Source organism: Bos grunniens, chromosome 4 (genome assembly GCF_055505025.1).
Source record: "Bos grunniens cultivar Pamir isolate PY7600 chromosome 4, Bosgru_T2T1.0, whole genome shotgun sequence".
Lineage (NCBI taxonomy): Eukaryota > Metazoa > Chordata > Mammalia > Artiodactyla > Bovidae > Bos > Bos grunniens.
Genome location: NC_141168.1, coordinates 17,831,903 through 17,859,342, shown reverse-complemented (window position 1 = coordinate 17,859,342; position 27,440 = coordinate 17,831,903). Strand labels below are relative to the sequence as shown.

At 42.0% G+C, this 27,440-nt stretch overlaps 1 protein-coding gene across 15 annotated transcripts in view; it reads right to left on the bottom strand.

Annotated features, from left to right (window-relative positions):
- Window positions 1-27,440, bottom strand: part of SVOPL (SVOP like) — a 96,730-nt gene that overhangs the window by 57,205 nt on the left and 12,085 nt on the right. For 14 of the 15 annotated variants that reach the window (XM_086395359.1, XM_086395361.1, XM_086395360.1 and 11 more), the window contains 6 exons: window positions 26,390-26,488; window positions 24,393-24,464; window positions 22,488-22,612; window positions 7,419-7,482; window positions 2,698-2,823; window positions 1,511-1,639 (listed from right to left, as the gene is read on the bottom strand). In XM_086395359.1, coding sequence (XP_086251485.1) covers window positions 1,511-1,639; window positions 2,698-2,823; window positions 7,419-7,482; window positions 22,488-22,612; window positions 24,393-24,464; window positions 26,390-26,488 — 615 coding nt within the window. Of the gene's footprint in view, window positions 1-1,510; window positions 1,640-2,697; window positions 2,824-7,418; window positions 7,483-22,487; window positions 22,613-24,392; window positions 24,465-26,389; window positions 26,512-27,440 lie in introns of those variants that run through there. The other variant, XM_086395370.1, reaches the window with a different exon arrangement.

Genomic DNA, 27,440 nt, shown 5'->3' with positions numbered 1-27,440 from the left:
ACCCACATCTCTTGAGTCTCCTGCATTGGCAGGTGGGTTCTTTCCCACTAGCACCACATGGGAAGCTTGTTTAGAACATAATATTCAGCAATAAATTTAAATACATAGGGGATGGATTAGTCAATAAAAATGCATCAGTGTTAGTTATTTGGATATGGCAAAGCTAGATCTGTTCCATGCTTCTTATATCCAATTAAACACACACAGATCCAGCATTTACATATTAAATAAGAAACCAAATTAACCCAACACAAAGGGGAGGGAGACAAAAAAGGAACTGTAAAAATTGACTTTGACAACAATAAAAAAGTAAAAAACGTCAATAACTCTCGATAATGACCCTAAAAATAGAATTTAAATGCCAAATTTTGCTTTGAAAAAATCATTTATGAGGTTTATACAGTTGGTATCAGTAAGATGAGGCCAGTACAAGGAAAATAAAATTATAAAACAATCTCTCGGCTATAAACAGTGTGGCAATAACATGTGACTAGCTCTGTAAGACAGATGCTGTTATTTCCATTTTGTTGATGAGGAAAGTGATGGCAGGCAGGCAGAACAGCCATCAATAAAAAGTCTACAAGTAATAAATGCCAGAAAGGATGTGGAGAAAAGAGAATCCTCTTACACTGTTGGTGGGAATGTAAACTGGTGTGGCCACTAAGGAAATTAGTATGGAGGTTCCTTAAAATACTTTAAAAATAGAATTGCCATATGACCCAGCAATCCCATTCCTGGGCATATAGCCAGACAAAATTATAAATCAAAAAGATACATGCACCCTAGTATTTATTGCAACACTATTTACAATTGCCAAGATATGGAAACAACCCAAATGTCCACTGATACATGAGTGGATAAAGAAGATGTGGTGTAATGTGTGTGTGTGTGTGTGTGTGTATACACACATATACACACACAGTGGGTTACTACTCAGCCATTAAAAAGAATGAAATAATGCCATCTGCAGCAGCAGGAATGGACCTAGAGATTACCATGCTAAGTGAAGTTTGAGTCAAAGACAAATGTATCACTTCCATGTGGAATCTAAAATATGACACAAATGAGCTCATCTATGAAACAAAACCAGACCCGCAAATATAAAGAAGAGACTTGTGGTCGTTGAGGGGGGGCGGGGGGGCAAGGAGGATTGGAAATCCAGGATTGGCAGATGTTGACTGCCTCATCTGTATAGCACATGGAATTACATTCAATAGCCTATGATAAACCATAATGGAAAAGAATTATGAAAAAACATGTAACTGAGTCACTTTGCTGTACAGCAGAAATTAAACACAACATTGTAAACCAACTATACTTCAATAAAATTTGGGGGGAAAAAAGTGATATTGCGTTACTTGGCTCCACCAGGCTCAAGGCGGAGCTGGATTTAGGCTCGTTTTCCTCCATTCTTTTCCTAGTCCTGCCCCTGGAGGGCTCAGGTCCCCTTCCCTCTCACCTTCCACCACTAAGGGGATTTCTGGTGACCCCTGGTTGGAGAACGACTCACCAGGATGGGCTCCACCAGCTTCCCCTCCGGCATGACTGAGCGGTTCATCTTGGCAATGCGTTCCAGTGTAGCCAGGGCAGCCTGAGTGTTCCCGGTGGAGACATTGAACCGAGCAGATTCAGGGATAAACTGGGCATAGGTGACAAAGAACATCAGAATTGCAACTGCTGTGGACCCCAGAGATACGACCATCACAGTTTCATACACTACACCATCCCAGTTTCCAGAGAAGTAAGGATGCAGCGAGCTTTGTGGCAAGAATACAGCAGGTGCACTCGTGCAGTCCTGAGAGAACGAGAAGTGGCCGTCTCCTTGCCATCGTCCCGTCTAGGGTGACAGTGGATTGATACTAAGCTGCACACCAGTTTGGCCCAACCAACCTAATACCATGAAATTCTTACACCCAATCTGTAAAGACCTGCCTCCCAGGGCTCTTTCTACTGCTTTACTTTTTACTGATTTTCTACTCCTCCATCACCTAGGCCCTCCCCAGGAACCCAAGAACTCTCCACAGTGCAGGAACCATCCCAATCACAGAGGGTTTCGACCCACTGATGGTGGCATACTCTGAACACCACACTCAGAAAACAGCACAGCCTTCCACTGACACGAGGACCTTGAGAATCAACTTGAAGGGCCCCCTGCTCTTGGTGCCTCACCCGATGAAGACCAGTGGCTTCTTCCTCAGCAAAGCATCTCCCCCAGCAGTATCCTCTTCCCCATTCCCCAGCCAGAGTGCAGTTCAGGTCATCCTTATCACCCACCAGGATTAATCTGATTGTTTCTAACTGCTTTTCTGACCTTTTCCATCTTCCCTCCCACCAGCCTCCACAAAACCCAGTACCTGTTCCCCAGCATGCAACCCTTGCCACGTCGCCAGGGCCCCTGGTCCTCCAGGCTCTTTGTAACCTGGACACAGGCCTGTCTTTCCAGCTGGCCTCCCCCCAGCACCCCTCACTCTACAATTCACTGCCTGCCTGATCTCCCCCAAACATATCCTGCATTCACAGCTTCATGACTGGGCTTGTGCATTAAATCTGCCAAAACACCCTTTTCTCATAAACCGACAGAGACAGATACTTAAATAAAGGAGAAAGATCCTGGGCATGAGAACGATATCTGTAGGCCAAGAAGGCCACTGGGCCAACCAGAGGGGAGGTCAAGAGGGAGCCCACAAGCTTCATCACCTTGAAGGCCATGATGAGGATGATGCCAGGGATGGAGGCAATACGAATAAGCCAGCGCCACCCGATGGTGGGGACGACCACGGAGGCCAGGCCGATGATGAGCAGGGAGCCAGCCAGCCAGAAAACCTGGGGGAGAGAAGGAAGGTTAAAGCCCTCCTATTTTCCAATAGTCACATGTGGATGTGAGAGTTGGACTATAAAGAAACCTGAGCACCAAAGAATAGATGCTTTTGAACTGTGGAGTTGGAGAAGACTCTTGAGAGTCCCTTGGACTGCAAGGAGAGCCAACCAGTCCATCCTAAAGGAAATCAGTCCTGAATATTCACTGGAAGGACTGATGCTGAAGATGAAACTCCAATACTTTGGCCACCTGATGTGAAGAACTGACGCATTGGAAAAGACCCTGATGCTGGGAAAGATTGAAGGCAGGAGGAGAAGGGGATGACAGAAGATGAGATTGTTGGATGGCATCACCAGCTTGATGGACATGAGTTTAAGTAAGCTCAGGGAGTTGGTAACGGACAGGGAAGCCTGGCATGCTGCAGTCCATGGAGTCGTAGAGTTGGACACGACTGAGCAACTGAACTGGATTACATGCACTCCATACCCCCACTCCAGGAGCGCCTCAACCTGCATTGTAAGAGGATGAGATGGGACAGAGGCTTTGCTTGAGGAGCGGCCCCACCTCCAGGACTGGATGAATTGGTGAAGTTATTCACTTCTCCATGACTCCATTTGCTTGTCTACAGATAGGAGGCTCAGCAACACAGGGGGACAGCAATGCCATCAAAGTTTAAAAACACCTCAGGCCCAAGACATAGACTTTCTTTTCTTGAATAAATACAGTCACTGGTTCATAACTCAAGGTACAAAGGAGAGCACTGCGAATGGATTCCTCTTTTCTCCCAGTTTCCTTCCATCCAGTTCCTCTTCTCAGAAGAAACCAGTATCACCAGTTTCTTCCATTCTTCCGAAGCTGTTCTCAGTTCAGTTCAGACACTCAGTCGTGTCCGACTCTTTGCGACCCAATGAATAGCAGCACACCAGGCCTCCCTGTCCATCACCATCTCCCAGAGTTCACTCAAACTCACGCCCATCGAGTCGGTGATGCCATCCAGACATCTCATCCTCTGGCGTCCCCTTCTCCTCCTGCCGCCAATCCCTCCCAGAATCAGGGTCTTTTAAAATGAGTCAACTCTTTGCATGAGGTGGCCAAAGTACTGGAGTTTCAGCTTCAGCATCAGTCCTTCCAATGAACACCCAGGACTAATTTCCTTTAGGATGAACTGCTTGGATCTCCTTGAAGTCCAAGGGACTCTCAAGAGTCTTCTCCAACACCACAGTTCAAAAGCAACAATTCTTCAGCACTCAGCTTTCTTCACAGTCCAACTCTCACATCCATACATGACCACAGGAAAAACCATAGCCTTGATTTTGTTGACAAAGTAATGTCTCTGCTTTTCAATATGCTATCTAGGTTGGTCATAACTTTCCTTCCAAAGAGTAAGCATCTTTTAATTTCATGGCTGCAATCACCATCTGCAGTGATTTTGGAGCCCAGAAAAATAAATCTGCCACTGTTTGCACTGTTTCCCCATCTATTTGCCATGAAGTGATGGGACCGGATACCATGATCTTCGTTTTCTGAATGTTGAGCTTTAAGCCAACTTTTTCACTCTCCTCTTTCACTTTCATAAAAAGGCTCTTTAGTTCTTCTTTACTTTCTGCCATAAGGGTGGTGTCATCTGCATATCTGAGGTTATTGATATTTCTCCTGGCAATCTTGATTCCAGCTTGTGCTTCTTCCAGCCCAGCATTTCTCATGATGTACTCTGCATACAAGTTAAATAAGCCAGGAGACAATATACAGCCTTGACGTACTCCTTTTCCTATTTGGAACCAGTCTGTTGTTCCATGTCCAGTTCTAACTGTTGCTTCCTGACCTGCATATAGGTTTCTCAAGAGGCAGGTCAGGTGGTCTGGTATTCCCATCTCTTGAAGAATTTTCCAGTTTATTGTGATCCACAGAGTTAAAGGCTTTGGCATAGTCAATAAAGCAGAAATAGATGTGTTTCTGGAACTCTCTTGCTTTTTCCATGATCCAGCAGATGTTGGCAATTTGATCTCTGTTTCCTCTGCCTTTTCTAAAACCAGCTTGAACATCTGGGAGTTCACGGTTCACATATTGTTGAAGCCTGGCTTGGAGAATTTTGAGCGTTACTTTACTAGCGTGTGAGATGAGTGTAATTGTGCGGTAGTTTGAGCATTCTTTGGTATTACCTTTCTTTGGGATTGGAATGAAAACTGACCTTTTCCGGTCCTGTGGCCACTGCTGAGTTTTCCACATTTGCTGGCATATTGAGTGCAGCACTTTCATAGCATCATCCTTCAGGATTTGAAATAGTTTCACTGGAATTTCATCACCTCCACTAGCTTTGTTCATAGTGATGCTTTCTAAGGCCCACTTGACCTTAGACCTATTCCAGGATGTCTGGCTCTAGGTGAGTGATCACACCATCGTGATTATCTGGGTCATGAAGATCGTTTTTATACAGTTCTGTGTATTCTTGCCACCTCTTCTTAATATCTTCTGCTTCTGTTAGGTCCATACCATTTCTGTCCTTTATCGAGCCCATCTTTGCATGAAATGTTCACTTGGTATCTCTAATTTTCTTGAAGAGATCTCTAGTCTTTCCCATCCTGTTGTTTTCCTCTATTTCTTTTGCATTGATCCCTGAGGAAGGCTTTTCTTATCTCTCCTTGCTATTCTTTGGAACTCTGCATTCAGATGCTTATATCTTTCCTTTTCTCCTCTGCTTTTTGCTTCTCTTCATTTCACAGCTATTTGTAAGGCCTCCCCAGACAGCCATTTTGGTTTTTTGCTTTTCTTTTCCCTGGGGATGGTCTTGATCCCTGTCTCCTGTACAATGTCAAGAACCTCCCCTGTTCTAAACATATACAAGCTAATGAGGATACGTTTTGTTCTTTGCTTAAAATGGTAACATAGTATAAATATTTCTCAATTCTGCTTTCTGTCCTGAAAAATTTATCTTGAGATTATTTTATATCAACAAAGAGCATGGCAGCCACCCTCATGAGTTGGGAATTAAAACAGGTCCAAGTGTTATCGTGAGCATTATTTTCCCAGTGGAAGATGAAGAATAGATGATACCTCCATTCCACCTCACAGAGATGGAGAGAAGATAATACTTTAAAAGACCCTTTGGGGGGCCACTTACAGGGTAACTATTTCATCACCAAGGAAGTCTATTTTTAAAACAGCAAGAATATTTCAGAAAGTGGTAAGAGCTATAAAAGAAAAAAGTAATGTGAGAATGACTTGTGTGATCAGGGATGATCTTTCTGAAAAAGCAATGTGTAAGAAGGCCAGTAAGAAAAAAAAAGAAGGCCAGTAAGAAGCCACTGTAGCAGACCGGGTAACAGCATATGTGGCACTGAAAAAGATTTTAGTAGTGAAATGATAAGAAAAAAAAATTTTTTTTTTCCTGTTTGATGGATTTGGCACATGTTTTGGAGGTAAAGGCAACAGGATTTGCTGTTAGGCACTGCACCAGGACTTCTGTGGTAGCTCAGTAGTAAGAAGATGCTCTTCATTGTAGGTAAATATTTTGGGGCGGGGAGGGGCAGGCGGTGCAAAGAAACATCAAAAAGTTTGTTCGGTTTTTCCCTTGCAATGTTATGGGAAACCCAAAAGAACTTTTTGGCCAACCCATTAGCCACCTAAAACCATTGGATTCATCAATTAGATGACCCCAAAAGACCCGGAAAATAAAACCAGCAATGAGAAGATAAGACAATGTCATGACATGGGATCATGACAAAAGCAATGGAAGTAGATGGAAGAGAAAATGTCCACAGGTGAGCCTGAACCAGATCACATCTATTAAATCACATTCAGTGTAAAACCCAACCCCTAACTATTGAAAGTGTGGGCATTTATCTTGACAAAGATAAGCAGAAAGCTGGGAGGGATATAAAGAGTTAGCATTTGTTTGCCTACATTTTTTATTGTTGTTGTCTAAATTTAGTGTCAGAAAAATCAAAAATAAAATTTTAAATATTCTCCTACTGCTTTATTCATCGCCAAATATATTAATATATTTTTCAGTGGGAAGGGTCATCACCTTCCTGGGTCCTCTGAAAGTCAGGGCTTTAGGATAAGGATGACATCAAAGATGGTACAAGGGCACCTAGACTGATGGAGCTTCTGGATGCAAAACCTCTAGTCAGTAGCCAGCAGGGGTCTGAGGAGCGGTGGGAGACATCCTCATCTTCTCACCTGGGGAAACGGCTCAGCTGGGAGGAGGAGATTACAAAAGCGCTCACAGGCACGGGCCAGTTATGCACACTACTGTCCACAAGGGAGACTCTAGAAGGGGTGCTGAGAGTGTGCCTCCACTGAAGACTCAATGGGGAGAGAAAGTTCATACCAGATGCATTCCTGAGCGGCTGTCATTCTAGTGAAACCAGCCAGTGGACTGTTTCCTGGGGAAGCGGTTACTGTGCTCTAAATGCTGCTGCTGGATTAATGGATGATAGAAGTCCTGGCTCAGAAAGCCTTGGAAATGACCTTTGTGGTCAAGCATCCCTAATGCTTTCTGGCTGGTACCAAGTACCAGGAGTGTGCTGATCAAAGGACCATCAACCGACCAGGAGAAAAACTGGGATCTGAAGACTGGGTAGAATTTGGCTTCACTCACCTGAGACAAGGGGAGCATGTAGCCTCGATATTTTGTAGGCAAGAATTCCGTCTTTATGATTAGCCTAAACAGGAAGGGGGAAAACACAATTATGCTTTCATAAAGCCAAATAACTCATCTTATAAAACAGTCATTGGACTTCCCTGGTGGCACAGTGGAGAAGAATCCACCTGCCAGTGCAGGGGACACAGGTTCAATCCCTGGTCCAGGAAGATTCCACATTCTGCAGGGCAACTATGCCCGCGTGCCACAACTACTGCGTGCCTAGAGTCCATGCTCTGCAACTCAAGAAGCCACCACAGTGAGAATCCCGAGCACGGCAACAGTGATGCCTGCTCACAACTAGAGAAAGCCTGCACAAAGCAATGAAGACCCAGCACAGCGAAAATTAAACAAACATTTCTTTAACAAAAAAAATCATAATTTTTCTTGTTTCTTTGATAAACAATTCAGAAAAAAATTTCATCACTGTAAAATGATAGAAATACATATGTTGGTCTCTGTCCCTGAAAGTGAAAGATGCTCACTCATGTCCAACTCTTTGCAACCCCACAGACCACAGCCTGCCAGGCTCCTCTGTCCATGGGATTCTCCAGGCAAGAATACTGGAGTGGGATGCCATTCCCTTCTCCAGGAGATCTTCCTGACCCAGGGATCAAACCCAGGCCTTCTGAGATGCAGGCAGATTCTTTACCATCTGAGCCACTAGGGAAGCCCTGGTGGTGGTTTAGTCGCTAAGTTGTGTCCAACTCTTGCAACCCCATGGACTGTAGCCCACCAGGCTCCTCTGTCCATGGGATTCTCCAGGCAAGAATACTGGAGTGGGTTGCCATTTCCTCCTCCAGGGGATCTTCCAGACTCAGCAATGGAACCCAGGTCTCCTGCAATGCAGGCAGATTCTTTAGCAACTGAATTATAAGGTAAGCCCCTGGGAAGCCCTGGTTCCTGCTAATATTTGGTCTTTGACGCCAGTCCCCGACAGAGTTTCTGAAAACCTTGGGATTTCCTGGATGATAGGAGCATCATTTATTCTAAGGAGGTGATGCTTGATGCATCCTAGATGGTGGCTGGTCTTCAAACACTAAGGCATGATTAGAATCTTTGAATTTTCAGCCCTATCCCCCCTCCTCTGAAGAGAAGAGAGGGGCTGGAAAACTAATTAATAATCAATTATGCCTACATGAGGAAACCTCCATAAAAATCCCTAACAAACAGGATTCAGAGAGCTTCCAGGCTGGTGAACACAGCTATGTCCTAGGAGCATCATTCAGTTGCTAAGTTGTATTCGACTCTGCGACCCCACAAAATGTAGCATGCCAGACTCCCATTTCCTTCACTGTCTCATGGAATTTTCTCAGATTCATGTCCATTGATTTGATGATGCTATCTAACCATCACAAGAGAAGACTCTACACATGGACATCACCATGTGGTCAACACCAAAATAAGATTGATTATATTCTTTGCAGCCAAAGTTGGAGAAGTTCTATACAGACAGCAAAAACAAGACCAGGAGCTGACTGTGGTTCAGACCATGAACTCCTTATTGCCAAATTCAGACTTAAATTGAAGAAAGTAGGAAAAACCACTAGACCATTCAGGTATGACCTAAATCAAATCCCTTATGATTATACAGTGGAAATAAGAAATAAATTTAAGGGACTAGATAGATCTGATAGACAGAGTACCTGATAAACTATCAGGATACCTGATAAATTATCAGGAAGTTCGTGACATTGTACAGGAGATAGGGATCAAGACTATCCCTAAGAAAAAGAAATGCAAAAGAGCGAAATGGCTGTCTGAGGAGGCCTTACAAACATCTGTGAAAAGAAGAGAAGCAAAAAGCAAAGGAGAAAAGGAAAGATATATCCATGTGAATGCAGAGTTCCAAAGCATAGCAAGGAGAGATAAGAAAGCCTTCCTCAGTCATCAATGCAAAGAAATAGAGGAAAACAATAGAATGGGAAAGACTAGAGATCTCTTCAAGAAAATTAGAGATACCTAGGGAACATTTCATGCAAAGATGGGCTCAATAAAGGACAGAAATGTTATGGAGCTAACAGAAGCAGATGTTAAGAAGAGGCAGCAAGAATACACAGAAGAACTATATAAAAAAGATCTTCATGACCCAGATAATCACAATGGTATGATCACTCACTTGAGCCAGACATCCTGGAATCTGAAGTCAAGTGGGCCTTAGGAAGCATCAATACAAACAAAGCTAGTAGAGGTGATGGAATTTCAGTTGAGCTATTTCAAATCCTAAAAGATGATGCTATGAAAGTGCTGCACTCAAATTAGAAAACTCAGCAGTGGCCACAGGACTGGAAAAGGTCAGTTTTCATTCCAATCCCAAAGAAAGGTAATGCCAAAGAATGTTCTAACTACTGCACAATTGCACTCTACTCACACGCCAGCAAAGTAACGCTCAAAATTCTCCAAGCCAGGCTTCAGCAATACATGAGTCATGAACTTCCAGATGTTCAACCTGGTTTTAGAAAAGGTAGAGGAACGAGAGATCAAATTGCCAACATCCATTGGATCATCGAAAAAGCAAGAGAGTTCCAGAAAAACATCTATTTCTGCTTTATTGACAATGCCAAAGCCTTAGACTGTGTGGATCACAATAAACTGTGGAAAATTCTGAAAGAAATGGGAATACCAGAAGATGGCGGAGGAATAGGGCAGGGAGACCACTTTCTCCCCCACAAATTGATCAAAAGAACATTTGAACGCTCAGAAAAACTCACAAAACAACTTCTGAATGCCAGCAGAGGACATCAGGCACCCAGAAAAGCAGCCCATTGTCTTAGAAAGAAGGTAGGAAAAACTATAAAAGATAAAAAGAGAGACAAAAGTGGTAGGGACGGAGCTCCGTCCTGGGAAGGGAGTCTAAAAAAGAGAGGTTTCCAAACACAGGAAACACTCTTACTGCCGAGTCTGTGGCGAGCCTTGGAACCACAGAGAGCAACATAACCGGGAGGAAAAATAAATAAATAATTTAAACCCACAGATTACGAGCCTAATGGTAACTCCCCCAGCAGAGAAACTGTACAGACGCCCGCATCCACCACTAGCACGCGGGGGCTGGGCAGGGAGGCACGGGCTGCATTGCTTAGAGTAAGGCCCAGGCCTGAATGCCCCAAGGGCAATCTGAGGGAACTAACTCCGGACAGCAAACCAGACTGTGGGATAGCTACCTCGCAAAATGCCCTAACCTAAGACACCGCAAGGCTCACTCACGGAACAAAGGACTGAGCAGAGCTACCCACCTGCAGACTGGCCCATCCCCTTCTGGTGACAGGCAGGTGAGGGCAGCCAGAGCCGGAAGAGGGCAATCACGGCCCCAGAGAGGCATTATCTACCAAACTGCAAGCAGGCTTCATTCCTAACCAAGACTCCTTGGGATTCTGGATGGTCAACATCCGCCTGAGAAGGTGCGCAGGTTGTACACCCAGAAAACCGAGTGGCAGGGATGGGGGAGACGATAAGTCACAGCGACCGCACTCACCAAACACCTCGTCACCTGAGCTGCTCGGACCTCGGAAGGGCACAAAACGCAGGCCCAACCGAGTCTGCACCTCTGAGGACTACCCGAGTACCTGAACCTGAGTGGCTTAGACTTGGGAAGTGCGTATAACCGAGGGCAGGCCTCAGACAGTTCCCAGCAGAGTAACCTAGAGCCTAAGCAGTGTAGACAGGGAAAGCACACACACTGTGAGCGGGGGCAAACCCAGTGTGGCCGAGACACTGTAAGCACACGCCAGTATTTGTTTGCAGCGTCCCTCCCTCCCCACAGCACGACTGAACAAGTGAGCCTAAAAAAGTGTCCACCACCGGCCCCTTGCAAGAGTGCAGAAATTAGACACTGAAGAGACCAGCAAAGAGAAGAAGCTAAAACAGAGGGAACATCTTGGAAGTGACAGGTGCAATAGATTAAAACCCTGTAGATAGCACCAACTACATAGGAAGGGGCCTACAGATCTTGAGAAATATAAGCCGGATCAAGGAACTATCTGAAAATGAACTGACCCCACACTGCCCACAACACCACCAGAGAAAGTCCTAGATATATTTTTACTATACTTACTATCATTCTTTAATTTTTTTAATTTTTTTTTATTTTTAAGCCCTCTATTACTCCTTTAATTTTCATTTTTATAACCTACTATTAGCTGGAATCAAGATTGCCAGGAGAAATATCAATAACCTCAGATATGCAGATGACACCACCCTTATGGCAGAAAGTGAAGAGGAACTAAAAAGCCTCTTGATGAAAGTGAAAGTGGAGACTGAAAAAGTTGTCTTAAAGCTCAATATTCAGAAAATGAAGATCATGGCATCTGGTCCCATCACTTCATGGGAAATAGATGGGGAAACAGTGGAAACAGTGTCAGACTTTATTTTGGGGGGCTCGAAAATCACTGCAGATGGTGACTGCAGCCATGAAATTAAAAGATGCTTACTCCTTGGAAGGAAAGTTATGACCAACCCAGATAGCATATTCAAAAGCAAAGACATTACTTTGCCAACAAAGGTCCATCTAGTCAAGGCTATGGTTTTTCCAGTGGTCATGTATGTGTATGAGAGTTGGACTGTGGAGAAAGCTGAGCACTGAAAAATTGATGCTTTTGAACTGTGGTGTTGGAGAAGACTCTTGAGAGTCCCTTGGACTGCAAGGAGATCCAACCAGTCCATTCTGAAGGAGATCAGCCCTGGGATTTCTTTGAAGGGAATGATGCTAAAGCTGAAACTCCAGTACTTTGGCCACCTCATGCAAAGAGTTGACTCATTGGAAAAGATTCCAGTGCTGGGATTGGGGGCAGGAGAAGAAGGGGATGACAGAGGATGAGATGGCTGGATGGCATCACAGAGTCGATGGACGTGAGTATGAGTGAACTCTGGGAGTTGGTGATGGACAGGGAGGCCTGGCATGCTGCAATTCATGGGGTCGCAAAGAGTCAGACACGACTGAGCTACTGAACTGAACTGAACTGATTACTTTGCAAAAAATAAAAAAAAGAGAGAGAGAGACCCTAATTTTTAAAGCAAACTTCATATATATATATATATATAATAATTTTTGTAACTTTTTTTTCTATAATATTGAATTTTTGAAAATACAACCTCTACTCTAGATTTTTAATCTTTGCTTTTTGGTATTTGTTATCAATTTTGTACCTTTAAGAACCCAATCTTCAGTACCCATTTTTCCTTGGGAGTGAGATTACTGGCTTGACTGCTCTCTACCCCTTTGGACTCTCCTTTTTCTCAACCAGGTCACCTCTATCTCCTCCCTCCCCCTTCTCTTGTCTACCCAACTCTGTGAATCTCTTTGTATGTTCCAGACAGTGGAGAACACTTAGGGAACTGATTACTGGCTAGATCTGTCTCTCCCCTTTTGATTCTCCCCTTTATCCTCCTATTGGAGAAGGCAATGGCAACCCACTCCAGTACTCTTGCCTGGAGAATCCCATGGACACAGGAGCCTGGTAGGCTGCAGTCCGTGGGGTCGCTAAGAGTCAGACATGACTGAGTGACTTCACTTCACTTCACTTTATCCTCCTGGCCACCTCTGTCTCCTTCCTTCCTCTTCTCTTCTCTGATAACTCCGTGAACATCTCTGAGGGGTCCAGACTGTGGAGCACACATAAGGAAGTGATTACTGGCTAGCTTGCTCTCTCCTCTTTTGATTCTACCTCATCTCATCCTGGTCACTTCTATCTCCCTCCTCCTTCTTCTCGTCTCCATGTAACTCTGCAAATCTCTCTGGGTGTCCCTCACTGTGGAGAAACTTTTCATCTTTAACCTAGATGTTTTATCAACGGTGCTGTATAGATGGAGAAGTCTTGAGGCTACTGTAAAAATAAGACTGAAAACCAGAAGCAGGAAGCTTAAGTCCAAATCCTGAGAACACCAGAGAACTCCTGACTCCAGGGAACATTAATCGACAGGAGCTCATCAAACTCCTCCATACCTACACTGAAACCAAGTACCACCCAAGGGCCAACAAGTTTCAGAGCAAGACATACCACACAAATTCTCCAGCAACACAGGAACATAGCCCTGAGCTTCAATATACAGGCTGCCCAAAGTCACTTCAAACCCATTGACATCTCATAACTCATTACTGGACACTTTATTGCACTCCAGAGAGGAGAAATCCAGCTCCACCCACCAGAACACTGACACAAGCTTCCCTAACCAGGAAACCTTGACAAGCCACCCGTACTACAACCCCACCCACAGCGAGGAAACTCCACAACAAAGAGAACTCCACAAACTGCCAGAATACAAAAAAGCTACCCCAAACACAGAAATATAAACAAGATGAAGAGATAGAGGAATACCCAGCAGGAAAAGGAACAGGATAAGTGTAGCCAAACCAAACAAAAGAGGAAGAGATAGGGAATCTACCTGATAAAGAATTCCAAATGATAGTGAAAATGATCCAAAATCTTGAAAACAAAGTGGAATCACAGATAAATAGCCTGGAGACAAGGATTAAGAAGATGCAAGAAAGGTTTAACAAAGACCTAGAAGAAATAAAAAAGTCAATATGTAATGAATAATGCAATAAATTATATCAAAAACACTCTGGAGGGAACAAATAGTAGAATAACAGAGGCAGAAGACAGGATTAGTGAGGTAGAAGATAGAATGGTAGAAATAAATAGAGAGGAAAAAAAAAAAAAAAAAACGAATTAAAAGAAATGAGGACAATCTCAGAGACCTCTGGGACAATGTTAAATGCCCCAACATTCGAATCATAGGAGTCCCAGAAGAAGAAGACAAAAAGAAAAACAATGAGAAAATACTTGAGGAGATAATAGTTGAAAATTTCCCTAAAATGGGGAAGGAAATAATCACCCAATAATCACACAAGTCCAAGAAACCCAGAAAGTCCCAAACAGGATCAACCCAAGGCAAAACACCTAAGACACATATTAATCAAATTAACAAAGATCAAGCACAAAGAACAAATATTAAAAGCAGAAAGGGAAAAACAACAAATTACACACAAGGGGATTCCCATAAGGATAACAGCTGATCTTTCAATAGAAACTCTTCAGGCCAGGAAGGAATGGCAAGATATACTTAAAGTGATGAAAGAAAATAACCTACAGCCCAGATTACTTTACCCAGCAAGGATCTCATTCAAATATGAAGGAGAAATCAAAAGCTTTACAGACAAGCAAAAGCTGAGAGAATTCAGCACCACCAAACCAGCTCTCAAACAAATGCTAAAGGATCTTCTCTAGACAGGAAACACAGAAAGGGTGTATAAACTCAAACCCAAAACAACAAAGTAAATGGCAACGGGATCATACTTATCAATAATTATCTTAAATGTAAGTGGGTTGATTGCCCCAACCAAAAGACAAAGACTGGCTGAATGGATACAAAAACAAGACCCCTACATATGTTGTCTACAAGAGGCCCACCTCAAAACAAGGGACACATACAGACTGAAAGTGAAGGGCTGGAAAAAGATATTCCATGCAAATAGAGACCAAAAGAAAGCAGGAGTAGCAATACTCATATCAGATAAAATAGACTTTAAAACAAAGGCTGTGAAAAGAGACAAAGGACACTACATAATGATCAAAGGATCAATCCAATAAGAATATATAACAATTATAAATATATATGCACTCAAGATAGGAGCACCACAATATGTAAGACAAATGCTAACAAGTATGAAAGGGGAAATTAACAGTAACACAATAATAGTGGGAGACTTTAATACCCCACTCACACCTATGGATAGATCAACTAAACAGAAAATTAACAAGAAAACACAAACTTTAAATGATACAATAGACCAGTTAGACCTAATTGATATCTATAGGACATGTCACCCCAAAACAATGAATTTCACCTTTTTCTCAAGCGCACACGGAACCTTCTCCAGGATAGATCACATCCTGGGCCATAAATCTAGCCTTGGTAAATTCAAAAAAATTGAAATCATCCCAAGCAATTTTTCTGACCACAATGCAGTAAGATTAGATCTCAATTACTGGAGAGAAATTATTAAAAATTCCAACATATGGAGGCTGAACAACACGCTGCTGAATAACCAACAAATCACAGAAGAAATCAAAACAGAAATCAAAATTTGCATAGAAACAAATGAAAATGAAAACACAACAACACAAAACCTGTGGGACACTGTAAAAGCAGTGCTAAGGGGAAGCTTCACAGCAATACAGGCATACCTCAAGAAACAAGAAAAAAGTCAAATAGATAACCTAACTCTACACCTAAAGCAACTAGAAAAGGAAGAAATGAAGAACCCCAGGGTTAGTAGAAGAAAAGAAATCTTAAAAAGTAGGGCAGAAATAAATGCAAAAGAAATAAAAGAGACCATAGCAAAAAGCCAAAAGCTGGTTCTTTGAGAGGATAAATAAAATTAACAAACCATTAGCCAGACTCATCAAGAAACAAAGGGAGAAAAATCAAATCAATAACATTAGAAATGAAAATAGAGATCACAACAGACAACACAGAAATACAAATGATCATAAGAGACTACTATCAGCAATTATATGCCAATAAAATGGACAACGTGGAAGAAATGGACAAATTCTTAGAAAAGTACAACTTTCCAAAACTGAACCTGGAAGAAATAGAAAATCTTAACAGACCCATCACAAGCACGGAAATTGAAACTCTAATCAGAAATCGTCCAGCAAACAAAAGCCCAGGTCCAGACAGCTTTACAGCTGAATTCTACAAAAAAATTTAGAGAAGAGTTAACACCTATCCTACTCAAACTCTTCCAGAAAATTGCAGAGGAAGGTAAACTTCCAAACTCATTCTATGAGGCCACCATCACCCTAATACCAAAACCTGACAAGTCAAGTCAAGTCAAAGTCACTCAGTCGTGTCCGACTCTTGTGACCCCATGGATTGCAGCCTGCAAGGTTCCTGTCCATGGGATTCTCCAGGCAAGAATACTGGAGTGGGTTGCCATTTCCTGACAAAGATGCTACAAATAAAAAGAATACAGGCCAATATCACTGATGAACATAGATGCAAAAATCCTCAACAAAATTCTATCAATCAGAATCCAACAACACATTTAAAAGATCATACACCATGACCAAGTGGGCTTTATCCCAGGGATGCAAGGATTCTTCAATATCTGCAAATCAATCAATGTAATACACCACATTAACAAACTGAAAAATAAAAGCCATATGATTATCTCAATAGATGCAGAGAAAGCCTTTGACAAAATTCAGCATCCATTTATGATAAAAACTCTCCAGAAAGCAGGAACAGAAGGAACATACCTCAACATAATAAAAGCTATATTTATCCGTGACTCAGAGGTTAAAGCATCTGCTTGCAATGTGGGAGACCTGGGTTCGATCCCTGGGTTGGGAAGATCCCCTGGAGAAGGAAATGGCAACCCACTCCAGTATTCTTGCGTGGAGAATCCCATGGACTGAGGAGGAGCCTGGCGGGCTACAGTCTATGGGGTCGCAAAGAGTCGGACACGACTGAGCAACTTCACTTCCACTTTCACTTTAAAGTCAGGAACAAGACAAGGGTGCCCACTTTCACCACTACTATTCAACATAGTTTTGGAAGTTTTGGCCACAGCAGTCAGAGCAGATAAAGAAATAAAAGGAATCCAAATTGGAAAAGAAGTAAAACTCTCACTGTTTGCAGATGACATGATCCTCTACATAGAAAACCCTAAAGACACCACCAGAAAATTACTAGAACTAATCAATGAATATAGTAAAGTTGCAGGATATAAAATCAACACACAGAAATCCCTTGCATTCCTATACACTAATAATGAGAAAACTGAAAGAGAAATTAAGGAAACAATTCCATTCACCATTACAACGAAAAGAATAAAATACTAAGAATATATCTACCTAAAGAAACAAGACCTATATCTATAAAACTATAAAACACTGGTGAAAGAAATCAAAGAGGACACTAATAGATGGAGAAATATACCATGTTCATGGATCAGAAGAATCAATATAGCAAAAATAAGTATATTACCCAAAGCAAACTATAGATTCAATGCAATCCCTATCAAGCTACCAACGGTATTTTTCACAGAGCTAGAACAAGTAATTTCACAATTTGTATGGAAATACAAAAAACCTCAAATAGCCAAAGCAATCTTGAGAAAGAAGAATGGAACTGGAGGAATCAACCTGCCTGACTTCCGGCTATACTACAAAGCCACAGTCATCAAGACAGTATGGTACTGGCACAAAGACAGAAATATAGATCAATGGAACAAAATAGAAAGCCCAGAGATAAACCCACACACCTATGGACACCTTATCTTTGACAAAGGAGGCAAGACTATACAATGGAGAAAAGACAATCTCTTTAACAAGTGGTGCTGGGAAAACTGGTCAACCACTTGTAAAAGAATTAAACTAGAACACTTTCTAACACCATACACAAAAACAAACTCAAAATGGATTAAATATCTAAATATAAGACCAGAAACTATAAAACTCCTAGGAGAACATAGGCAAAACCCTCTCCGACATACATCACAGCAGGATCCTCTATGACCCACCTCCCAGAATATCGGAAGTAAAAGCAAAAATAAACAATGGGACCTAATTAAAACTAAAAGCTTCTGCACAACAAAGGAAACTATAAGCAAGATGAAAAGACAGCCTTCAGAATGGGAGAAAATAATAGCAACTGAAGCAATTGACAAAGAATTAATCTCAAAAATATACAAGCAACTCCTACAGCTCAATTCCAGAAAAATAAACGACCCAATCAAAAAATGGGCCAAAGAACTAAACAGACATTTCTCCAAAGACATACAGGTGCTAAAAAAACACATGAAAAGATGCTCAACATCACTCATTATCAGAGAAATGCAAATCAAAACCACAATGAGGTACCATTTCATGCCAGTCAGAATGGCTACTATCCAAAAGTCTACAAGCAATAAATGCTGGAGAGAGTGTGGAGAAAAGGGAACCCTCTTACACTGTTGGTGGGAATGCAAACTAGTACAGCCACTATGGAGAACAGTGGAGATTCCTTAAAAAACTGGAATAGAACTGCCCATACAATCCATACATGACCACAGGAAAAACCATAGCCAATACAGTATACTAAAGCACATATATGGAATTTAGAAAGATGGTAATAATGTGAGAGTTGAACTGTGAAGAAAGCTGAGCGCCGAAGAATTGATGCTTTTGAACTGTGGTGTTGGAGAAGACTCTTGAGAGTCCCTTGGACTACAAGGAGATCCAACCAGTCTATTCTGAAGGAGATCAGCCCTGGGATTTCTTTGGAAGGAATGATGCTGAAGCTGAAACTCCAGTACTTTGGCCACCTCAGGTGAAGAGCTGACTCATTGGAAAAGACTCTGATGCTGGGAGGGATTGGGGGCAGGAGGAGAAGGGGATGACAGAGGATGAGATGGCTGGATGGCATCACTGACTCGATGGATGTGAGTCTCAGTGAACTCCAGGAGTTGGTGATGGACAGGGAGGCCCGGCGTGCTTCGATTCATGGGGTCGCAAAGAGTCGGACACAACTGAGTGACTGAACTGAACTGAACTGAATAGTAACCCTGTATGTGAGACAGCAAAAGAGATACAGATCTATAAAACAGTCTTTTGGACTCTGTGGGAGAGGGAGAGGGTGGGATGATTTGAGAGAATGGCATTGAAACATGTATAATATCATATGTGAAACAGATCGCCAGTCCAGGTTCAATGCATGGCACAGGATGCTCAGGGCTGGTGAACTGGGATGACCCAGAGGGATGGTATGGGGAGGGAGGTGGGAGGGAGGTTCAGGATGGGGAACATGTGTACACCCATGGTGGATTCATGTTGATGTATTGCAAAACCAATACAATATTGTAAAGTAATTAGCTTCCAATTAAAATAAATAAATTTATATTAAAAAAAAGAAGAAATGGGAATACCAGACCACCTGACCTGCCTCTTGAGAAATCTGTATGTGGGTCAGGAAGCAACAGTTAAAACTGGACATGGAACAACAGACTGGTTCTAAATACGAAAAGGAATATGTCAAGGCTATATATTGTCACCCTGCTTATTTAACTTATATGCAGAGTACATCATGAGAAACGCTGGGCTGGAAGAAGCACAAGCTGGAATCAAGATTGCTGAGAGAAATATCAATAACCTCAGATATGCAGATGACACCACCCTTATGGCAGAAAGTGAAGAACTAAAGAGCCTCTTGATGAAAATTAAAGAGGAGAGTGAAAAAGTTGGCTTAAAGCTCAACACTCAGAAAACGAAGATCATGGCATCTGGTCCCATCACTTCATGGCAAAAAGATGGGGAAACAGCGCAAACAGTTGCAGACTTTTGGGAGGCTCCAAAATCGCTGCAGATGGTGACTTCAGCCATGAAATTAAAAGACGCTTACTCCTTGGAAGGAAAATTATGACCAACCTAGACAGCATATTATAAAGCAGAGACATTACTTTGCCAACAAAAGCCTGTCTAGTCAAAGCTATGGTTTTTCCAGTAGTCATGTATGGATGTGAGAGTTGGACTATAAAGAAAGTTAAGAAAATAAAGTCTGTCACTGTTTGCATTGTTTCCCCATCTATTTGCCATTAAGTGATGGGACCAGATGCCATGATCTTCATTTCTTGAATACTGAGTTTTAAGCCAGCTTTTTTACTCTCCTCTCTCACCTTCATCAAGTGGCTCTTTAGTTCCTCTTCACTTTCTGCCATTAGGGTGGTGTCATCTGCCTATCTGAGGTTATCACTATTTCTTCTGGCAATCTTGATTCCAACTTGAGCTTCATCCAGCCCAGCATTTCACATAATGTACTCAGCATATAAGTCAAATAAGGAGTGTTTTGGGCCTGAGCCCTAAACCTGTCAGGTCCACACTAACCCTAGTGAGGATCAGAACTAAATGTTGATGTTCTGATGTTGGAGGACACCCAGCTGATGTTGTAGGATTTGTTGGTGTGTAAAAAAAATTCCACACATTTGGTGTCAGCAGTATTGTATTTAAGTGAGTATGTAAAGAGAAACAGAATCTTTCCCTATGCATTGATACACCAAAATATAATCATTAACCCATAAAAGAAAACATAAAAAATAAACTTCTAAGTGCTCTTCTGTTTACATTTTTTATTCCCAAAGTTATTTGAAGCCTTCTACCATCTAAGAGATATTAGCCCTATTTCTTTCACCAAGAGAAAGAAGCACCGGCAAAATGTTTTGTCAGGCCTGATTCCCTTTTCTAAAACATATGTGGGAAATTAAAATACACCCAAGAGAAGGTAAATAGTTTTTCCAACCAATGACGACAGTCAAAGCACAGGTTTCTAATTAAGTCCATATTAATTTTTTGAACAGCAGAATAAACGGACTTCCAACCCATCCATTTTCTAATTGTTCTTCTCTGTTGATGTTATTAACCAGGGTTTGGAGTTTCAATGTATTTATTGAGCTGCTTCCTTAGGGATGTTTTCAAATTCTACTTCAACTCCATTAGGGTGCCAGAGTGATGTTTAATTTATGCTCCAGGGAAGAACAATTCTTTCTCTAAACCATTAGGGTAATAATTAGGTGCTTTGACTTCTCCTAAGTGAAAAGAAACTAAAAAGCCTCTTGATGAAAGTGAAAGAGGAGAGTGAAAAAGTTGGCTTAAAGCTCAACATTCAGAAAACGAAGATCATGGTATCTGGTCCCATCACTTCATGGGAAATAGATGGGGAAACAGTGGAAACAGTGTCAGACTTCATCTTTTTGGGCTCCAAAATCACTGCAGATGGTGATTGCAGCCATGAAATTAAAAGACGCTTACTCCTTGGAAGGAAAGTTATGACCAGCCTAGATAGCATATTCAAAAGCAGAGATATTACTTTGCCAACAAAGGTCCGTCTAGTCAAGGCTATGGTTTTTCCTGTGGTCATGTATGGATGTGAGAGTTGGACTGTGAAGAAAGCTGAGCGCCAAAGAATTGATGCTTTTGAACTGTGGTGTTGGAGAAGACTCTTGAGAGTCCCTTGGACTGCAAGGAGATCCAACCAGTCCATTCTTAAAAAGATCAGTCCTGGGTCTTCTTTGGAAGGAATGGTGCTAAAGCTGAAACTCCAGTACTTTGGCCACCTCATGCGAAGAGTTGACTCATTGGAAAAGACTCTGATGCTGGGAGGGATTGGGGGCAGGAGGAGAAGGGGATGACAGAGGATGAGATGGCTGGATGGCATCACCAACTCGATGGATGTGAGTTTGAATGAACTCCAGGAGTTGGTGATGGACAGGGAGGCCTGGCGTGTGGCAATTCTTGGGGTCGCAAAGAGTCATACATGACTGAGCGACTGAACTGAACTGAACTGAACTGAATATATTCTAAGGGCAACTTTCTGCAAGGCACCCAAGAGAGGAGGAGGAGCCTTGTTAGTTAAAGGGAGGCTTCCAAGTTGTTGAACATTTTGTATAACAACTTTCACACCCTGTATGATGAGACATTACACAACTAACTGAGGGCAGAGAAAAAGCCAGCAGCAGTCCAGCTGTTTCAATATGTCTTACATGCTTTGCAAATTCACTTTGCAATGGTCTTCAGTTACAGGGCCATTGCCCTTTAAAATGGTTATTCCTGAGTGTTATAGCAGCCTATGGTCAAACTAAAGTCTCCTAGAAATTCTCAAGAAATTGTGTTTGGGTTGAAAGGAAGTAAAACTATGTTTGGGTTGACATTTTTGTTACCTACTTTGTATGGCACTTTTTGTTAGCAGTTAGTCTCACAAAATATTATTTATCTTAAAAAAAATGCTTATCAGCCTTAGGAACAAGGAAATTAACACATCCTCAATCTAAAACCCTGCTAGCCTCCCTATCAAACATCATTTTCATGGGCAAAGAACTTCCAGTGGGATAAGCAGCCATCACCAGAGGGAAAAAAAAGCTCAAAAAAGATTAGTACAAGTGAAGTCTATACATTTTCAACTTACTGATGCTCTTAGTCTCTTAACCACAGTGAATGTGACTATGGGTGTTCATAATATCTCCCTCAGGGGGCCTCTAGGTAAAATCTTTACCCTTGTGAATGGCCAGACACGCCACAGCCCACCATGGTCCTCAGGAAGACAAACCAGATGTACGATGGAGAGAATGAAGTCAGCAAGGAGAAGTAAGCTCCCCACAGGAACGAGATGAACAAAATCTGAAGCAACAAAAGGAGACGTTAATTGGATCTGCCCCCATGGAAGGGCAGAAAGAAATTTAACTTCTGAAGGTGATTTTTAATTTTATCCAGATGTTTGCTTCTCTGTGGAGCTAAACTTTAGAGAACTCACTAATCTCTTATAATCATCAGAAAATATAATCCATATCATTTTATCGTCTGAAAGCCCCAACATTCTAAGTTTAGACCATTCATCAAAACTCGTTCAAGGTGTCTACCCTCATAGGTGGCAGGAAAGTGAACGTGTAAATCAGGATGCAAAGCTCACCCTCCCGGCAAACAGGGATGGCAGGACCACAACAAAACATGAGTATGAGAATATAAGGAGAATGAGTCTAAGGAGAAATTTTAAGGGATTTTCTTTTTTTTGTGACTATAAGAATAATAACAGTTTATAGCAGAAGATATGGAAAAAAGAAAAGATATAAAAATCACTTTTGCTTCTCCAACCCAGAGAAAATACTATTAACACAGTTTTACCCTATTTTCACTGATTCTAAGGGAAAATATATCCTTAATATTTGCAAAATATTCCAGTGAAAAGACATACCATAACACACATAATATAATGAAATGCACAAACCTTTCCCCTATATTGACTGTTGAGATGGTTTTATATTTTCCATTAAAATCAGCTGAGACACTGTGCATAAATCTTTGGGGTTCTCTGATGATCTAAATAGAATAGATTTCTGGAAGGCAAACTGTCAGGGAAAATGAGTATTCTCAAGATTCTTGGTTTATGCTGCCAAATTGATGTCAGAAAAATTATATCAACTGTACATGAGGGTGTTTGGACACTTGCAGTGTTCTTCAAGAAAAAGAAAAATTCCTTATGGATCTGACATTTGATATGGCTTTGACAATGAAAAAAATTGTATATACATATATCTCGCTATGTAATTTTGTTTCTGATAACTCCTGTGATTGAACACTTTTCAAGGTTTCTTGACAATTTGTATGTCTCCTTTTGTAAAATGCCTTTTGTGCTCTCTACATTTTTTTTTTTTTTTGCAAAACTTGTGTTTTCATATTCACTTGTCAAAATCTATGGTATTTTGTGCACTTTGAAACACACATCCAAGACTATGACTGTCCTCCTTTGTATTTACACCTAGAGAGGTCTTCCCCACCAAAAATCAGACAAGATAGATAGGTCTGGGTTTATCATCAGAAAACATAGTTCTGTGTCTTGATGTTGAATTTCAGTATGTATGACATCAAGCAAGTAGGTTAGTTTCAAAGCTATACCCAAGTTAACCAATGTGAAACTGCTTATGTTTATACACGCAGTCCCCACATTTTATTTGCTGTGTTCTAACTACGCACATCCATCCACGGCACAGCTGGACTACAGGGATCAGCTGTAGGGACAAAAATCTTGGGGAAAGATGACAAAGCAAAAAAGACAAGGTGTCAGAGAAGGACATTTCCATACTCTCTCACTTGGGTATTTATAGACAAACGTCCGTGAAAGAAGAGCAGCAGTAGGACTTCCCTGGAGGTCAGGTGGCTAAGACTCCAACCTCCCAATGCAGGGGGCCCTGGTTTCATTCCGGGTCAGGGAACTAGATCCCGTACAATGCAACTAAGAGTTCACACACCACAGCTAAAGACCCTACACACCTCAACAAAGATCAAAGATCCTGTGTGCCCCAACCAAGACCTGCTGCAGCCAAATAAATAAATACCAAGAAAAGAAAAGCAGTGGTCACGTCACCACAAAGAAAATTCCAGATCACCCTTAAAGCCAGCCTACCTTCCAGCGGCCGTATCTGTCAGCCAAGAGGCCAAAGAGGACGCTGAACACCATGTAGCCAAAAAACACCATCTGGAGGTGGGGTGAGAAGAAGTTATCCTCTAAGCGGCATTTTTACAATATGCTAATTTACCGCATTAAGCATTCATCCGTCTAAACAAAGAAGATTGGAAATGTGGGTGGGGTTGGAAGTTGAAAAATAGGCTTTCACAAAACTCTCCCTGGACTCCTTTTTAAAATGTCAGAGGCTGATGATTCCCACACCTGAAACCATTGACACCAGGTAGAAGCAGGGGTCCTAGAAAAAAAAAAAGCATCTCTTCCACAGGGAACTAATAAAAAAAATTCATATTTATACTTGAAAAACAAAAGCCATCCTTTTCTTCTGTGCGCTGTTCTCTCTAGGACATGACTGAAGGAGGGAAAAGCCAATGTTTTCAACGCCACGCCTGGGACGAATGCCATACCATAACAAAATCTAATCCTCAGCAACATGACAGAAATGAGCACAATGTGACACAGTCTGCATAAATCCAAATTCATTAACTACGAAGAGCTCTTGCTCTGGAGTAATTTTCTTTCTGATAATTGGTATTCACATGGCCTTTTTGTTTTTTGAAAGATGATGATCGTTGATGGCAAGATTTTCTGCCTCTTGTTGGGGTGTTAAAATTTTCCCTCCACCCTTCTATACTCTTTGGCTGGTCTAATAATTAAATTGATTTAAGATAAACTGACACATTGAGGGGCTCCCCAGGTGGTGCTAGTGGTAAAGAACCCACTTGCCAATGCAGGAGATGTAAAAGACACAGGTTTGGTCCCTGAGTCGGAAAGATCCCCTGGAGGAGGGCATGGCAACCCATTCCAGGACTTTTTTTTCTTTTTTCCACTGCAGTATTCTTGTCTAGAGAATCCCATGGACAGAGGAGCCTGGTGGGCTATAGTCCATATGGTGGCAAAGAGCTGGACACAACTGAAGCAACTTAGCATGCAAGACAGATTGAGAGGAGAAAAGCAAGTTTAATTTTGTTCATACAAGAATCCCATAAAATATAAGACCCAAGGGCACATTGGACAGTTGAGGCTTATATGCCACTTTGAGCTGAGGAACAGGAAGGCCCCTGGGACTTCAAAGGAGAGGAGGGTCATTCATAGGACAATGAGAAGAACAGATGTCTGGTAATTAGATGTCTGTGCTGCCACATGGATAGGTCACTCAGATGAAAGTTATCTCTGGCAATAACTCTCTCTCTCTCTCTGAGCCAGGCTCCCTATCTAAATTCTTTTATGTAGTTAAGGGAAATGTAAAAGTTTCTCTTGAGTCTGCTTGGTCTCAAGTGTCTTCAGTTCAAAATAATCCACAGGCCAAAGCAGTATACTTTGGGGTCACATATTGTGCTCCCTTTTGGTTGTTGTTATTCAGTTGTGATGTCATGTCCACTCTTTTGCAACTTTATGGGCTGTAGCCTGCCAGGCTCCTCTGTCCTACAATTTTCCCAGACAAAAATACTCAGGTAGGTAGACATTCCCTTCTCCAGGTAATCTTCCCAACCCAGGGATCAAGCTCATGTTTTCTTCATGGGCAGGCAGATTCTATACCATCTGAGCCACTAGGGAAGCCCCCCCGCTCCCTTTTACTCTTCTTCTAATGGCCTTCCTTGTCAAATATATATCTCTTTTAATGTCAACTCTAGGTCAGCCACTTGATTTTTTTTTTTTTAACTCATATCAGTTTGTGAATCCCCAAATTTGGCTAAGGCTCACTTTCTCTGATTTGTGTCTCTTCTGGGCTCCTGCTAGGGTCTGGAAAATGAGCAGTTCAAGGTTATCTCCCTAGAGGAAAAGAGAAAAGGGAGAAAGGCCTCAAATGCTAGATTGGGAACCAAAACAGCAGGTGGAGAGGGAATCCGTGGCCCTCCGCCAGGGGGATGAGGAAGGGGAGCGGAAACCCCGGGTCCTCAGTTGCTTCATTCTCAGTACAGGAAGTGGGCACTCACCGTGGTCACTAGTGCCACCTGCCAGTTCTCCAGCTGCCATTCACAGCGGATGGCAGGAGACACAACCGCTATTAACATGATCTCCATGGCCTCGGCAACCTCAAAAAGAAGGAAGGAAAACACTGTGTCAAAGTGCTAGCCTGTTGTCACTGCCTCCCATGTCTGCCTGTCATCCTTCTAGTCCTAACCTCCTCCTTCCTGTCCCCCACTTAGGGAGGATCTACCTATTATATACCCACTCAGCCCTGCTAGTTGGATAAAGAAGCACAGAACAACTTTGGCTTTCATGGATGTAACATTCATGGTTTGAACAATTTTGAGAGGGTCCCTCAAGATGTATGACATGTATTCCCTTGTGATATTTCATGTTTTTGCATTTAACACAATGAGGGTGTTGTGTGGGGGCCATTTAGTTGGCAGATGACCCAAGTTATTCAGCAGCATCCACGTCAACCCAACATTGCTGTCCTATACTTGCCATCCTCGAGATCTCAGGGCATATCCTTTGCAAATGGATTGTTGAAATAGTCCCTGATTTCAAGAGGCTGCAATGGGGAGGCAAGATTCATGAAAGTTAGAAAATAAGCAATGAATACAAAACAGTAAGAGCTCATCATCGGGAAAGAATGACTGCTTAGTAAAATTAGTGTAAGATGTGTTACTAAATATTTATATTTTCTATTGAATGAAATATCTTCCTCTGTCCATATCTTGTAATTCATTCCAGGATGAGTTGATCTCCCAGGGAAAGGAAGAAGTAGATGTTAGATGATAGAAATTCAATGCAATAATGAACAAGGAAGATTCCAAGATCATTCTGAGGTTTTCTGCCTGGAGGAAGAGATGAATAATGATATGATTGACAGGGACCAAAAGACATTAAGGAAAAAAGGGAAATTATAGGGAGGGAAAGATGCATTTGTTGGAGATACATTCTATGAATAATAACAGGATATTTGTATGGGGTGTTTATTATGGTACTTCTTGTATTTGTGTAACTCGAAGGTCTGGGATGAAACAGGCATGGCTAATGTTAGCTAATATGCGGGAA